Raw genomic sequence first — 16,943 nt, 5'->3', positions numbered from 1 at the left:
TATATTTTCACCAGAGCAGCCCGTATCTTTGTCTTTGGTTTGGTTTGTGCTCACTCAAAATACCACGAATGCCTACACACTTTTAAAAGTACAGTGGAAAGTGGAAATGTTTAATGACTTAACCATGAACCGATCAGCAAAATTGTTGCTCTATTAATTATGATTGCGTTTGTTTCTTTAATCAACATCAGTACAGCAGTCAACACATCTGATAACACATCATTTTTTGTGTGTAATTATAAGTGTTCACGCTGGGAAGATCCTCCATTGCATTGCACCACATGTTTTATCAGTGTGATGGCTGGCTGTGTGTGTGTGAGTGTGTGTGTCTGTGTGTTTGTGTGTGTGTGGGTGGGTGGGTGGAATACTGTCTGCCACCTCTGCAGAGGCAGCAGAATATATTATTTGTCATGTCAAAATGGCTTCCTCCCTCATTTATTTACCAAAGGTCAATGGCATGACAACATCTGATATTTATTTCACACTGAATAAGAAATATGTATTTTTGATCTTTTCTTATTGACAACTTTTTTGCTCAATATTATAGTAAAGGTCATTGTGAGAAAATAAATGGATTTTTGTTTTGGCAAGCGTTTTTGTGATTGTTTTCTCTGCTCTATTGAAAGGCTTATTGAAATTTTATGCAGGGGAATGACTATGAGTACAATGGATAAAATATTTTCTTTTCCAATCATCCACGAATATGGGTGTTATATGCATCACTACATTTGTTTGCCTTCATTCTTATCAGTCTCAACACATGACAATCCAGTAGATGGGTGACAATGGGTCACAGAGTCAGCTATTGTTTACGTGGAGACTGAGCAGCTGTTGCACAATAGCCATCTTGTTGTGGGTAAGAACAGCCATCCCATGATAACTGTCCCTCAGCCCATTACTGGCCCTATCAGAACTTAGTCCTGTCTTCACAGGATGGGCTATGGATGAATGACTCAGCTGCATGGTTTCTCAAACACAATTTCTCATGCAGTTAGGACCAAACTCAAACTTTTTAACCAGCTTTCTGTTATTTCTAGAGTTTTTGTTAAACATAATTCTTAGTAGTGTTTTGGAAAACAATGAAACTTGCTTCATGAATCTCTTAAAACTAAATCCAGTCTATGGTGGACAAAAAAAGTATTTGGACACCTAGGCCACAATGCATATAAAACCAAATAACAATCCAAGTAGCATAATGCAATCAAATGTGCTTGACCTTTCCTCAAAAGTTCACTTATATGAGCCACTTTTGCAATGACTTATTACCATCTTGGTCCAGGATAATTTATTATTGGATGTTTGGGATGCATGTAGTCGGGGTACATCCAAACTACCCTTTTAAAGAGATTTTTAGAAGTTGCTCCATACTGACACTTTTGAAAATCCTTAAATCACCTTGCTGTACCTGCTTAAAATGTAATTTACACTCATTGAGAAGATACAGAGAGATGATATATAATAAGATAAAATTATCATGCTATTCTATGCACAATTGTTGTATACAAAATCCCACCACTGACTGGTGCATGCAGGTTCAACTTAAAATAGCCATTTAATGTAGGTTCATGCAACATCCAACTGTCATCAGCTGTTTTATCACAGGACAGTAATTGCATGTACATATTCTGTCTTTTTTGCAGGAGCATAACAAGAAGATTGTACAAAGTAACATTTGTTTAGTAACACTAACAAAAGTTAATAGAAAAATGTGCTTTTAAATTTAATTTGTTTTTAAATGTAAATTTAGCTCCTCAATTGTAAGTCGCTTTGGATAAAAGTGTCTGCTAAATGAATAAATGTATATCCAGATTAATGTGGAGGTAGACTCAGTTCCCCTTAAATTTACAGAGTAGTCAAGTAACCACAGATGTAGCTCATTGCATTTACTTGGGATGTAGTATACAAAGGTAAGTCACGATACTTTTTTACATTTTGTTTTATAATTTAAATCTTATTTTTCTAAATGGTTTGTGTGAAAAGTGTGTTTGAGATGTTTTCAAATGCCACTTGGTTTGATATTCGGCTATTGACATTCACATGTATATGAAGTGTCCAGAGTTTTATGTTGCTTGCTGCTTTTCCAAATTAATTTCTCCAAAGTTGTCAAAGCAGACCCTGAATGTTTGTTGATTTTGCGTACATATTGAAATAGATTTCCACTAAATGGCTACAACCTGCCATCTGTTTATCTCCATCTGTCTGTGAATGTTTTTCATAAGCGCTCCAGAACAAAATACCAACAATTTGCATCAAAGTGTAAGAAACACACACATACACGCACGCACGTTTACTTAGCTATCTAAATGGGGACATTGCATAGACTCCTATTGTTTTATGTACAGATAGTTATACACCTTTTTAACCTAAACCCACCTCTAACCCTCACAGAAAACGTTTTGCATTTTTACAATGTAAAAAAAACTTTGTTTATTTGACCAAGTTTTACAAATGAGGACGTCCCCAAATAGAGGTTTTTGTTAGTTTTGGTAGGTTTTGCTCACTTTTGAGTACAAATTTGTCCCCAAAATAGATGCACACACACGCTAATAAAATCACAAGGTCTTAACATCAATCAGAATGATATTCTGATTCTTTATTTGATCCAAAGCATTGCCTGCACTATAAATCCACACACATGTGAATTCAGCTGACACAGTCAGTCAATTTACCCACACATCAGAACTCCTGAAAAGCTAAAGACATCCCATCATGGACAACGACTTGGTATGCTCACAGTTGCCCACATAAATAAAGCAGTCAAGGACATGCACATATTGTAGTTGTCTAAAAGCGTTGGAGATAAAGCAGCATGTTTTACCTAAAATCAATTAAAGGTCAAACTTTAGATTATTTTTGTGCTTTTTCAGTACTTTTAACTGTACTTTATTGGAGTGACACATGTAAAAGCTACATTTTTGTGCTTAAACCCTGAAATCTTTAATGACTTGGATCCTTGAGCCAAAATGTGAATCAAAATATAATTGTAAATGTCACATGTGATTTGTGCTTTAGTTTAATGGGTTCAAAGTATCATTTAATTGAGAGTGCTGGTTTTTCATCTCAGTTTCTGTTCAGTAAAAGAATGGTATATTTATTAAGTAGTCACAGTTATATCAGATGAGCCAGGCTTGAAGCAGTCTCTCTCCTTGCCTGCATCTGGCCTGAAATGCTGAAGATCCCCACTGTCCTCTCCCATCGCCTCTGTCCTGGCCTTGACATCTCTATGAGGTAAACTACTACGGCATATATCCCAACCGCTAACACTGTAAAACTCCCAACTACCAGCATCACCACCCCGGATATATACATGTCATTCAGCGCCTTCCCAGGTTTGGGCATGTGGTAGGAAAGGGCCACATTCAGCAGGACAGCTCCACATATTAGCAGAGAGATTCCCGTGATCAACACGATGAGGACGTCAGATAAACCACCGCTCTTTAGCATGTTGATCCGACGCCTGCTACGCACACAGTTCATGTCCTGAACAGCAGAACTCAGCAACTGCTTGAGAAGGACGGCCAGAGCGAGAAGGCAAAGAACAGTTCCGGCACCAAGTCGCCACTCGCTGGAAAGGCTGGTGGTAGTGGAAAGGAGGCCTACACCACCCAGGCCGCAGCCTAAGATCAAGGCCACTGAAGCGCAGTAGCATAATAAGGATTTGCGTGGTTCGCTGAACCACCAGAGCTCCACCTGCTCCTCAAGCAGGTTCTGCTGGATGCGAGCCGGGTCAGGATGAAGGTGGCCCCGAGGAGGGGAATAGTCCTCCAGCTCTGACATTATGTTCGATGCTAATGGTGCTCAAGACAGGTCCCAGCTGTGAGAGGACACCTGGTTACAGTTCCTGGAGAAAACAAGTTGGAAGAAGATGCCATGTGAGCAGTTGATAAAATATACATTGTAAAAAAATTTTTACATTTATGATAAAAAACTAAAACAAAAAACTAGTACAAGTAGATGTGGTTGCCAGAAATTCAAAAAGGCATTATGGGATGGCATTTATGCCGGTATATTTCACAGTTCATAACTGAACATTTCATTATTTTTTATATCACTGATATTCTGTAATATACTTGAACATATAAATCTGCTTTTGTACCCTAAAATACATACTGATAACCAAAATACAAATATGAAAAAGTGGTCAAATAAATGGCCACATGATGAATTAAATGTCGTCAGGGTTAACTAAACTATGATAATAACACATATCACCAAAATAAAGCTATAAACCTGATATAAGTCGTGGCCTAATGGTTAGAGAGTTGGACTCCCAATCGAAAGGTTGTGAGTTCGAGTCCCGGGCCGGCAGGAATGGTGGGTGGGGGGAGTGCATGTACAGTTCTCTCTCCACCTTCAATACCACGACTTAGGTGCCCTTGAGCAAGGCATCGAACCCCTAACTGCTCCCCGGGCGCCGCAGCATAAATTGCTGCCCACTGCTCCGGGTGTGTGTTCACAGTGTGTGTGTGTGTTCACTGCTCTGTGTGTGTGCATTTCGGATGGGTTAAATGCAGAGCACAAATTCTGAGTATGGGTCACCATACTTGGCTGAATGTCACTTCACTTTCACTTTCACTTTCATATAAATAGCATCAATTATAACATTAAAATACTTTTGTGTAAGTGGTGATGTCTTTTTAATGTTTTCACCATAAATTTATTAAATTGTAATTGAAATTCTATTCATACTAAATGTATATATATATATATATATATATATATATATATTTGTATTGTTACTGAAATACCTATGTTTTTAAAAGAAATTTGATGAAAAAATTAGTCCCATCCGGATCTTGGTCAATTTGGCTTGAAAATGCCAAATGCCATCAATGTCACAGAACAAAACAGGAAAACAAGGTATGTTAACCCGCACAACACTCTCCCCCTTCCCCAACATATGCAAAGTATAACAAAATGATGCAAATATTATGTAAATTATTCAGTAACAGCATTTTGGAGTCAGACCAAGCTGCTTAATAGCTAAAATGTCAATTTATTTATGAGGCTGTTCTTAAAATCTATTTTTAATGTGATTAAACAATGAACACAAGGTTTAATTGAAACACTGTGTTCAGTCTAAAGTCTATTAATGTGGCTGGGGATAACCATGAGGATGTGTGTGGAGAGAGAACAAAGATTTTAAGTATTGTGAGAATACAATTTCCCTTCTGCTCAGGGTCTCAGGCATTAATTCCTTTATAAAAGGCCTGTCTCTGTGGTCCCTCTGACCCTCAAGGTTGCAGGAAAGACAGCTTGTCTTTACAATCCCGTAAGTAGCTTTGCCTTCTCAGTCAGCACTGCTGTACCAACACACTGCATCTGCTCCTAAACTACATTGCATACATTATAATCACAGACCACAAATTGTTTTACTTTTTATCCAGGACCAGTGACATTATTTTCCACTGTGTGTTCAAAGTCGTAGGAGTTGTGTACATGTACGTTTGTGAAGCTTTGATAATTAAGTCCCTATAGACCTGAGTCTCATATCACTGACATACTGCTTCCCTGTGACTGAGGTGAGACATGAAGAGGGAAAAATGAAAACAAGAAAGTCCATGAAAGCAAAAACATGCTTAGTCCATGTTAATATTACAATGGCTGTAAATGGCTTGTTGACCCAAGATGAAAATTCTGTTATTTACTCATCTTCGTATTATTCCAAACCCATATGGGTCCTTGTTTGGAACAAAAAATTAGAAATGGTAAAGAATAAAATTAGTCACTTTTTTCTAATGCCATTACAATGAATAGGGACTTTCAAGCTTCAAAAAGGAAGCAAATGAACCATACAAGTATAATAAAGGTGATACAGTACATAAGATTTATGCGTTATGTCCAAATCTTATGTGTGAAAGACTGAAAATCAAAGCATCTAATCATCAATCATTTTTAATTTCAGAACTTTTATGTAAATATAATGTATGTGATCATAGATGGGTGCCTTATGTTACATTGGTGGTGTACTCACCCTAAAGAGTTAGAAAGTGTCTAAGATGAGAGTGCTTCTCCATGTGGCAGTTTATCATTCACTGGTATTTTACTTTTAGTAATTTCCTCAACAGAGTGTGGAGATAAAAAGCACAGCAAGGAAATATTCTATATCACCTAAGGCTCAGGACTTGATTTGAGCTTATTATGTGTCCTTCACCTCAGCATATTCTATGACTATGGCTTCTTGGGAAGTTTTCCTCTTTTCCTCTCACTGACAGGTGCAGTCCAGACTCCAAAGTATGTTTTTAATACACTGCCTGCATGAACACAACCAGGCGGACCAGGCAGGAGAAAGTGTGCAAGATGTAATTCTTAGTTTGAAAGCATTTATAATTATTACTAGTCAGATTCCTTTAGGCTGACATGGAAAAACTATCTAAATGGCTAATCTGTCAGTGTATCGGTTTAGGGGCTGGACAGCCGTCCAACTTAGCCCCTGAAATTTAAAAAACAGTCCACAGTCAGTTTTTCTGCAAGGTCTCTCTGAGGTTATTTCATAGGCAAAATGTCTCTGGATGTCAGTGCGTGAGTAATCCACAAACCAGGATAGAGGTGTTCAGGTTTGGCAGCATTCGGACAGTGTACCTTCTCCTCTTTCTTGAATCATGTTGCTGTTGGCTATTGAAGTTTGGTGGCTTTCTTGAAGATTTAGAGCAAATGGCATCTTTCCCGACAGGTGTGAATGCTGAGCATTGCGCGCCACTCATTTTCTAGTCAACCAGTACACTGTTGTATCTCGGACATGCAGGTCTCTAATGTATCTGAAAAAGAAGCATTCATAAAGCAGGCTCTTGTTTTGTCTCCGGTCACCATACAACAGCTGATGCCTTGTCTAGCATACTCTTCTCTGCCTGGTTGCTAGACTCAGACAATGGAGCAAGTCTCTGAGTTTTTCTCTTGGCCAGAATGCGACAGGTCACGATCTGTATGGAGACAAAGGAAGCAAAGAATTGACAGTTAGATGTGAAGGGAATGTGTAAAGGAAATGTAGTACGTCTAATCCGTCAGGGTTTAATGAATTGCTTTTGTTTGTTAAGGGAGGACACCGCTGTGAATTTGAGATCTGAGCAGGGGTGGATATTCATTTATTTTTTTATTCCTGGGTTCCGTTGAGTGAAAACTTTGCAGCAAGGTGGAAATGGATGGAGACTGTCCAGAAAACATTCATGAAATATTCTTTTATTTTTATTATTTTTTTTATTTAAAGCTTTTTTTCCAAGTTATATGAATATATTCTGAAAACTTGTTGAAAGTTCACCATATATTAACTCCCATTTTAAAAAGTGTTCAAAAGTGTCAAAATTTTTCAAATGTAATTTTGCTGCCTTTTAAGAAGCATCAAATAGACCAAATTGTCAGACAGCACTGCATGTGTTCTTTACAGAGTATAATCAGTGCCACAATGCATACAAATATTATGTGAGTAGTATGTCAAAACCCACAATATTCATAATGCGATGACCTACTACTTCTACTATTACTCCTACTACTAGATTCTGAAGTGTGCATCCAATGGATACTTTACTATACCATGAGGCCACGGGAAAGGATTTGTGAATGGCTGTGTAGTGATGCAACTGACACTGGTCACATGACAATTACAACATGGCAAATATAGTATGTCTGGATTATATTCATATCACGCACATTCATAGAACACTTTTTTCAATGTAAATACTTATTCAAAAGCAGTAACAGTTGTTGATTATGAGTGATTCAGTAGACAAATCTATAGATAAAACACAAATCAGTTTAATTAATTAAAAAATAACTAATGTATAATTGTGTGTGCCATTATGGTCATTATAGAATTACCTAAATTTAAGGTCTGATGGGCTGATTGTTAGCTTAGCAACATGCTAACTTTAAATTTTAACCATGTAGTGTGTTCAAAATGGCACAAACACACAATAGGCTAAACTCTATATGTTGTGCAGTACCTGAAAAGGAAGAAATTAATCTTGAATTAATGATTAATCTATTTTGTATAAGATTTGGGTCCTGGTGGAACAAGAGTGAGTTGTTAAAGTCATGCTACCTGCTGCCCCTCTCTCCTTTCTGCTTAATCCAAATTTGATCAGCCTTCACACATGGCTCAAGTTACTGTCAGGCATAACTTCAGGAATAAACCGCAAACAGCAGCTGGCCTGGACCCTGCTTTCTGATCTGCATAAACCACTCTTGATTTCTCACTCTTAACCTCTTATTTCATCTGATAAAATGCTAACTGTTTCTCGGTTTCCTGTCTCATGACAACAATAGACCTGGTATCGCTTTTATGGGTGTGCAAATAGTGCAGAAATATGACATCAGTGATATTTCTCTAGAAACATTTATGCATGTCAGTAAAGGCTAAAAATATACTACACAACAATAGGCGTCATACACTTGACAGCTGTGGGTCACACACTAAACAACAAGTGATTTTCATGTCAGACCCAGGTCACACCAAGTCACGCAGAAACTTGTGACTCAACTTGGGGCCCCAAATTGGCTCAAAATATTGAATGTTTGACATGCTACAACTGGATGGAATCAAAGTCTCAAGCTAAAAAAAAATCATAGTCTGTGCCCATCAAACACCATGCAATTTTCTGTGAAACTCCAAGTGCCCAGAATCGGGGCACTTTCGCAACTATCATTCAACCTAAGGCTGGAATTCACCTTGAAAATAGTATATTTCAGCCTTAGGCCGACAGATGTAAAAAAAAAAAAAAAAAAAAAAAAAAAAAAATTCACATAGTATACAATGGGCAGAGACTCTTTAGCTTCAGACTATGGATATTGAACATGTCTGATATTTTTAGCCAATTTTAGAGCACATATTATTTTCATTTGTCTTGTATCTCCTAGCAACAAGGTGCATGTTTCTGCATGAGTTTTATGTATTGGGAACAATGTGAAAGGCTGGTATTGTGTGATCCTCAGTCATTTAGTATATGATACCCAGTAATACTGTGTAACCAATTTGGCAAGTGTACGATGCCTAGTGTTTTCAGATCCGTTCAGATGTAGTGTATTCAAGCATTAAAGGTGCCATGTGCAAAAATTGAGGTAAAAATATTTAAAAAATGACCTACACGCATCAAAAGTATGAGAAGAAATAAGGGCGATGATGTCATTAAAAAAATGTCAAGTTATAGTGCTACAGAGATATCAACCTTAATTAGCAGTAGCATTACTAGCCCCGGCCCGACAGGTGTCGTAATACCAGTTTCGGCCATGGGAGGCGGTATGCAGGCAACATAACCACCAGCCAACCTGCAATACACGAATAACTCGCACGGCTTGTGGGCGTACCTGAACCTGATGTCAATCATGTGGAAAGTACAGCCCACTACATTTCAGTTCAGGGAAGAGAGCGGAATGATGACTTAAGCCCTTGGCAAGAGACCACCACCCGCTACAGGGAAACAACCGTGCTCGTAATCTCAAATCAAATCCGATAAGAAAAGGAGCCGAACCAGAGTAAACATCGGCACTGCTTTCAATCGCTGGAGAGAGACAACTGATGGACCTGAAAGAAATGAGGTTCGACACCGAACTTGCAACATTTCTTTTGGATTGGTAAGTTAGATGCTGTTAGTATTTCGCTAGAAGTTTGTTTTATATGTTTGTGTATTTTTTTTCGGGAAGTTATAACATAGAAATGTATCGAAGGCTGTTCTATAAGCGTGCTAATGTTAGCGATGGCTAACCGTAGCTGCGTTTGATAATTAGCTATCTATAACTTACCCATTTTTTATATCATAAGTAACCTGCTCTGTCTAGTCTGTTGGTCTCCGTGTCCTCTTTACTTCGTGGTTTTTCTGTACGTGAGAAAATTGATGTGTTGCATGAAAGCGTGTGAAAAGAGTCAATTGCGTGTGTCTCATGGTGAATGCTACGTTGGTTGGCGCTAGCTTGGTCAACATCATCTGTCTCATTTTGACCAATGATGTTGACAGAATGCTGTCTGTCAAATTAATTTAATTCAAATAATGTGTATATACAACTCAATGTAATATGAACAAAACGAATATGAACATATTCACTGCTAAAGGTGAAGGGGAGTAGCTTGAAGATGTCATGTTTCAAAATCACTTGACATCACCCAACGTTCCTCTGGAGGCAAAACGTCCGCTTATAGCAGCGGTTCTCAATTCCAGTCCTCGCGCCCCACTGCTCTGCATATTTTGCACGTTTCTCTTTGTTAACACACCTGATTCAGATAATCAGCTTGTTAGAAATGAACTCCGTGCATGAACTGTGTTCCAATTGTTCATTGCTCCCTACTCTCTGAGCAGGGGAAATCTGTTGAAGTTTACCTCACATCGAAACATTCATTCACTGATTTGTGCTGTGCAGCGTCTTTAAACATGGACAACTGTGACATCATATACCTCTGTAAATCAATACAATTTAAATTCACGTCTTGCGCACTTCAATGCACTTTGATTGGAACATATAGCTACGTCCACTTCGCAGGGCACTTATGTTCGAATAGAACAAATGTCTGAAGCGCTAAGAGAAACGTTCAAAATGTGCAGAGCAGTGGGGCGCGAGGACTGCAATTGAGAACCGCTGTCTTATAGGCTTCGGCTATGCTCTAGTGTTGTTGTGAAGGTAGGGGCGGAGCATAGAGACTGCCGTTTCTCGTTTGTTACTCTGGAGTAGACCAATTCACTTTATTGAGGCATACTGCCCCCATCTGGTATGGAATGTGGAGTATGACTTGATTTTTTTGCCAGATATGACAGATGGCACCTTTAAGGGTGTTATTTTGCTGGTAAGGTCTACAGTGATCTGTATTCACTGGTGTTCAGTGTTTGAGTTTCCCGTTTTGGGCACAAACGCAATATTAACCACTAATTAAATCACCAATTAACTGGCCCGTCCACCCAGCTCCACAAAAGAAATAAAAAATGTTTACCTCTCTTCCTGCCTATCTCTCCCCCTTTTATTCTCAAAACATTGAGAGCATCCAGAATATTCATTTCTGACCTTAAGGACAGCAGAAATGTGAACATAATCCATAATGCAATACAAAAAAGGGCAACTATCCAGCTTGGCCACTGAGCTCCATTTTCTCTGACCTGACCATCTGTGACACAGACACCAGCCTGGTTAAGACACCTGGACCTTCTCCTTCACTCTTAGGGCACGGTTTCATTCTCCCTGGCTGTATCCGTGTCTGTCACAGAATATTCTGGAATATACACTCTTGGTATGTTTGGATGTTACAGAGTGCTGTCATGCACCTGTGTGCCTATAAGGGATCTCCGAGGAGAGGATGAGGAACAAGCACAGAGAGTTTTGGTTCGCTTGGAACCTGGAAGTATACATTTGAGATTCCTTTCATTCTGCACAGATGCATTTGTCAAAGCCTTCTATCAAAACTCCAAATAAGGTGGCATCTCCTTTTTATAAAAAGTACTAGTGATAATGATCTGAGATGGTGTTACCATGGGATTGAAAGACCATTCACCTTCCATTGTATTTAGAAGGCACTCCAAGATACTTCAAAGAATACCTTGGTAATACGATGGTACAGTTGTTACTTTTTTTTAGAACTATTTGACATTTATCTTTTTGTCTGTGCTTTCTACTTCGTCCTATTTTGTAATGTCTTGGAATTACAGAATGGCTACACTTATGTATCATTTTGGGTGTGTTTAGATCCATGCTCAACAATAAAATAACAATAAAATGTCATAAATCTGATTTTATATCCATGATGTGACATTTTGTCAACACTTCCAATGTAGCTGAAAGACCATATTAACAATTGTTTAATGGTAGATGATAACTATGAGTAATTACTCTCTTTCCCCCCCCTAAATTATTACATTGTCACTGTAAAGCACTGTTCACACTCAGCACTGAAAGGGAACCTACAGGAATAAAATAATTTGCTTCCCTTTTATATTATGATTTAGAACAAGATTAACTATACAGAAGGGATGCATTTCCTTTTTTTTCCTCTATAGGCTTTTATAGAACTGGTATAGTTACTGTTATACGTATAAATACGTAAATGTGACCCAGGACCACAAAAGTGTAATTTGTTTGAAATTGAGATTTATACATTTATGCAAGCTTTCAATTGATGTATGGTTTATTAGGACCTGACAATATTTGGTTGATATACAACTTTTTGAATATCTGGAATCTGAGGATGCAAAAAAAAAAATCAATATATTGAGAAAATGGCCTTTAAAATTGTCCAAATGTATTCTTAGCAATGCATATTACTAATCAAAAATTAGGTTTTGATATATTCACGGTAGGAAATTTACAAAATATCTTCATGGAACATGATCTTTACTTAATAGGTCAATGATTTTTTGGCATAAAAGAAAAATCAATCATTTTGACCCATACAATGTTTTTTTGGCTATTGCTGAAAACATACCCCAACAATTTAAGACCAGGGTCACAAATGCAATGTATTAATATTTTATTAATTAAGAGTAACTCGTATTATGAGTTACTCTTTAAACCACAATATGTTTGACATGGACATCACAGTGTCCACTGTAAGTGTTATCTGATAATTATATAACTTTCTCATTCCAAACATCTATATACTGGACAAATTTGCTTATATATGTTTATATTAAGAGTTATGTTGTCCAGCCAATTTCTGGTGTCCTCAAAACTCATAACAAATGGATTCCTCATTTGTGGGAAGATTTAGTTTGGCCAGCTCAGAGAATTATACTCCACGTCTCGCACACCAAATAAGTTGCACTACTTTTAAAAAAAAATGTTCCCATGTTTTTATCTGAAATATCGATATGCTTTTGCCATAATGGAATGTTAATGTTATAAGATGTGCATAAATGCAAAAGGACAGTAAGTGTGTGACCTGCTCCGGGAAATAAATGAATATACAGTATGTTGTTCATCAGTATAGTATTATAAACCATATAAATTAATAGTGAAATTCTATACATTAGTATTTTATTAAGTAGTTAGTTTATAATGTTAAATAGGTTTTAAAATGAATTATTATTTATACGAGATAGTAATTTCAATAATAATAGTTTATCTTATAAAGCTGTTGACATGCAGTAGATAGGAAATGTGCTGTACTAGCTTTTATCTTGTAACACTGGTGAAAATGTTCACACAGTATATGAGGATAATATATTTAGTGTACAAAGTCCAAATATCCATATACAGAACAGAACAGTCAGTTACAGTCCTTTTATATTAGGAGTGATGTTATTTGCCTATGATACTGAACATCACATCTCAGTTCTACTGTACTAATGCAGAACAACTGTCTTTATACTTAGTACAGAACTTTTGTTTTTGTGTGATAGTGCTTAATTTATAATAGTATGAAGTTAATTTAAGTATTTGATATACAGCAATAAACATTGTATATTGCTAAAGTTCCCTATATTAGGATGCTACAAACAGATTTAAATACTTACCTTCACCTGATCTGCACCTCATGAATTCCCGGAAGGGAAAGACTAGACTACATAGAGTACTTTTTAATACCCTCACAGAAGGAAGTCATAAAACTCCAGTACAAAGTTTACATGTTCTGCGGTGCTCTATCAAGGTGTGGATCATCCTATCTGTCTTATATTTTTATAACTCATACTAAATATAATTTTAGCTATTTAAAACTAAAAGAATACGAAGGCGTACTGAGAACGTTTCGGTTCTTACCTGTGATGCGCTAGCAGGCAGCACACCATCCCGAACACATCAGCCACAAACACACACAGCAAGACAAATACAGCCAATCCGTCTGAGAGGTGAAACGCGCTCAGCTAAAACAGACATCAAGTTTAATTGAAGTCTCGCACAGTAATCCCGACCATATCAGGTTGTTCATGGCGAATGTCGTCGCAGGTGCACTGCTCGATCCGTCCGGACTTTTGCCCTCCGTTCGGAGGTGTGGTCTCCCTGATCGCGCAGTGTGTTGTTCAGCTGGGTGTGTGTGTGTGTGTTTGTGTATTTGTGAATGTGTGACCTCGCCGCTCTTCTCCAGCGGGACACCTGCAGAGATAAGAAGCTTCTGATCCTAAGGTCTTAAATTAAATGACGCCAAATGAAAACGCCATACAACGATTCAATATGTTCGTTCATTCTGCTTCGCGTTTCAAGTGCTACGCTACAAAATGCTCCTACCTGGCTGAAAGTCGTCTCGGAGTTACCTGCTCTCTTTTTTGTAAAACCGGAACTTGTAACTAGCATGACCAGTTTTAATGAATGGATCACTCAGGCGACTGCAAGAATTGTGTTATTGAGATGATTTTTATTCGCTTCACAAGTGATGGTGGATTTTCAGAACTAGCCATATTTATCTCCAAACTAAGGCTAATCAATACTGAAGTTTATTTTTTCAATGGTCTGTAAAAGCCTGTCCATTTTATTATATATCATATAGAACTACTGTAGGCTATATGGATAATAATTCATTATACATATATTTTATTTTAGGCCTAAGTATTTCCCATTTTATTTCGGTATACCGATATTTTATATCGGTAAACAGGGCGGGGCTTAATTTAATCCACGGATAATTAGACTACTTCACAGGAAAGCCACAAAACGATGTAGAAGACATGCCAGACCAGCATGTGGCACTGTAATTCTGCCACAGAGATACACTAAAAACAGAGAAGAAGACTTGAACTATGCGCATAAACTTTGCGGATACAAACAACACGTTTATTAATCTGCATTATTGTTAGTTAATAAAAAATAAATCATTCATGTTTAAAACAAAATCAACATGTTTGTTCATGTTTTTGTTTCTGTTACATGACATAGCGGTGTCTGACTAGGGGGCTGATGACGTCATTGTTTCAGAAAATATATGGACCCGGTGTCAAAAAATATCAGTTTCACTCTCCCAAAACGTTGGATCCCTGTGAACGAAAAGCCTATACGATACAAAATGTATGCATATACAGCTAAATGCATCTTCGTGTGGATAGGGCCTGAATTCCATCATAAATTAACGGCTTGGACGGAACGGGACAGTCTTTTATGCAAATCACTAGAAGAGCATAAATTAAGTGAATAGGGTTATTCTGATTTCATGTTGACTCAAAAGTAATTGTCTTTCGTAATTGCATTAACATAAAATTTTTACTTTGCACTTGATCTGTTTTCATTAATTTGAATACATTTTACTATTAATTACATTTTACTTATTAAACTTTTCGAATGGATCCAGTTGATCTTAATGATTAATCAACAAATCATTTGATAGCCTATGTATATAGGTTTTCAATTTATTTTATTATTTTTACACACAGGGGCTTTAATAGAGCATAATTTTTGCTACTCTACGCTAGAACATTCTTAAAAGAGTTTTCCTAAACAATATTTTTTTTCTTTTGACTTTAAATGTGTTTCATCAGGCTACATTTTTAAAAACCATATTAGAATTTCTTCAGAAAAAAATGACATAGGCACAAATAGTTGATATGTTTCATACATATTGCTTATCTAAAAATGGTGACACCCAGTGGTTCAGTAAGGTGACACCTTACACAAGCATCAGACAATATGTGTTGACACGCAAAGACCACAAACCACAGATGTCTGATTTTCCAGAATATTTGCAGTGAACACATTGTGACATCTTTCTCCCCATGGATCTGAAATTTAATGAATTTAATGACAACAGTGTCTCAATACAGTCAGTGAATAGAGTAATATTCAACAACGTAAAATGCACCAGTTTGGGTGACTTCTTGATTTATCAGTATCTCTTATTAGAATAATAATGCATGTTTGAAAACCATGTCACACACTTACTATGCATATATATCGTCAGTCAGAGGTGATCTAATTCAAATACACAAATGCAACAACACAATTATGCAGCCATATTAATATGTAACTGTATTTATACACAACAAAACACTGCATCCAAGGAACACACTCTCTTATTAATTTCCTTTCTTTCCATCTTTTTCTGACAAACGTGGGTTTCACCCTCTCATGCCTGATGTACTGGTCTTTTGGATCTTTGATGTTGTCCCTCAGTCTCTTAGGCTCTTGGGAGGAAGCTTATATATTTGAATGAAGGTCATTCATGAATCTGTGCTCCAGTCCTTCTTCTGTCAAGAGAAGGACAAAATACACATAGCACACTTTGTGCATCATCGGCAACATGAAGTTTGAGTTCGATTTGAGTGATGTCCTGCTCTTGGTGAGCCTTTATGTTGTGGAAACTGTCCAGTTCTTTCTCCATCCACCCAGAGGAAAGCAGCCCAAGCATCGATCTTTTTGTTCAGCCATTAGTGATCTATTCCCCCTCTGCATCATCCCTGGTTCATTTGTATTCTAATTGCCAGGCCTTGAAGTGACATGCTTCGTTTTGTACAAGGCTGTTTTGTGTCAATTCTTTGTAATGCTGTCTTCGGCAATGCTTTGATGTTAAATGTGCCATTTGAGCATTAAGGAGGTCACATATATGCGTATACTGTATATGGGTTGTTTTGTAGGACGTTCATTATGACATGAGTTAAGTTTGACATCTTTTCTATATATGTGTTCACAAGACACTAGAGTTGTGAGGTCATCTGTGGTTGACCTCAGTGATCCATTCCAGATATGCTTTGTTGTCATCTTTTTTTACATTTAATTTACATTACACATCTTTTTCTTAACATGCATGCCCTTCTGCTTCTTCCACTGGAGATCTATGTTTCTCTTTCAAAATATAAGACTGTCAAGTTAACTGAGACAGATTTCACACTTTATCAGATCTTTATCAGTTTTCATCATGATAATTAAAAAATAGAATTAGAAAATAGAATTGTGCAGCATATGTGCTTTTTTTTTAAACTGCCTCAGTTGTTTAATTTTTAATCATTGTCTGTGCCATTGAAATTCTGGCCTCATTTTATAGCCAATTATGTTTGTAGCTTTCTTCACTCAATCTAATTTCTTCCTAGAGACGATGAGACCCAGTCCAAGCCTGT

At 37.2% G+C, this 16,943-nt stretch overlaps 1 protein-coding gene across 2 annotated transcripts; it reads right to left on the bottom strand.

The window, feature by feature from the left end:
* Positions 1–2,572: 2,572 nt before the first annotated feature.
* LOC132151814 (transmembrane protein 125-like) lies at positions 2,573–14,117 on the bottom strand. 2 transcript variants are annotated; one of them, XM_059560196.1, is made up of 3 exons: positions 13,666–14,117; positions 6,583–6,920; positions 2,573–3,841 (listed from the first exon to the last, which is right to left on the bottom strand). In XM_059560196.1, exon 3 carries the CDS (start codon positions 3,775–3,777, stop codon positions 3,109–3,111), a length of 669 nt encoding a protein of 222 aa, XP_059416179.1. In that variant the 5' UTR covers positions 3,778–3,841; positions 6,583–6,920; positions 13,666–14,117; the 3' UTR covers positions 2,573–3,108. The 2 variants fall into 2 exon arrangements, with proteins under 2 accessions (XP_059416179.1, XP_059416180.1); XM_059560197.1 differs by lacking the exons at positions 6,583–6,920; positions 13,666–14,117 and adding an exon at positions 5,975–6,167.
* Positions 14,118–16,943: the final 2,826 nt, after the last annotated feature.

Source organism: Carassius carassius, chromosome 10 (assembly GCF_963082965.1).
Source record: "Carassius carassius chromosome 10, fCarCar2.1, whole genome shotgun sequence".
In the NCBI taxonomy this organism is placed as follows: Eukaryota; Metazoa; Chordata; class Actinopteri; order Cypriniformes; family Cyprinidae; genus Carassius; species Carassius carassius.
Note: the sequence above shows the minus strand (reverse complement) of the source record. Positions and strands in the feature narration are given on the sequence as shown.

Bases quoted from the DNA above. Each gene is read 5' to 3' on its own strand.
- LOC132151814 (XM_059560196.1), bottom strand. From the start codon at position 3,777: ATGTCAGAGCTGGAGGACTATTCCCCTCCTCGGGGCCACCTTCATCCT.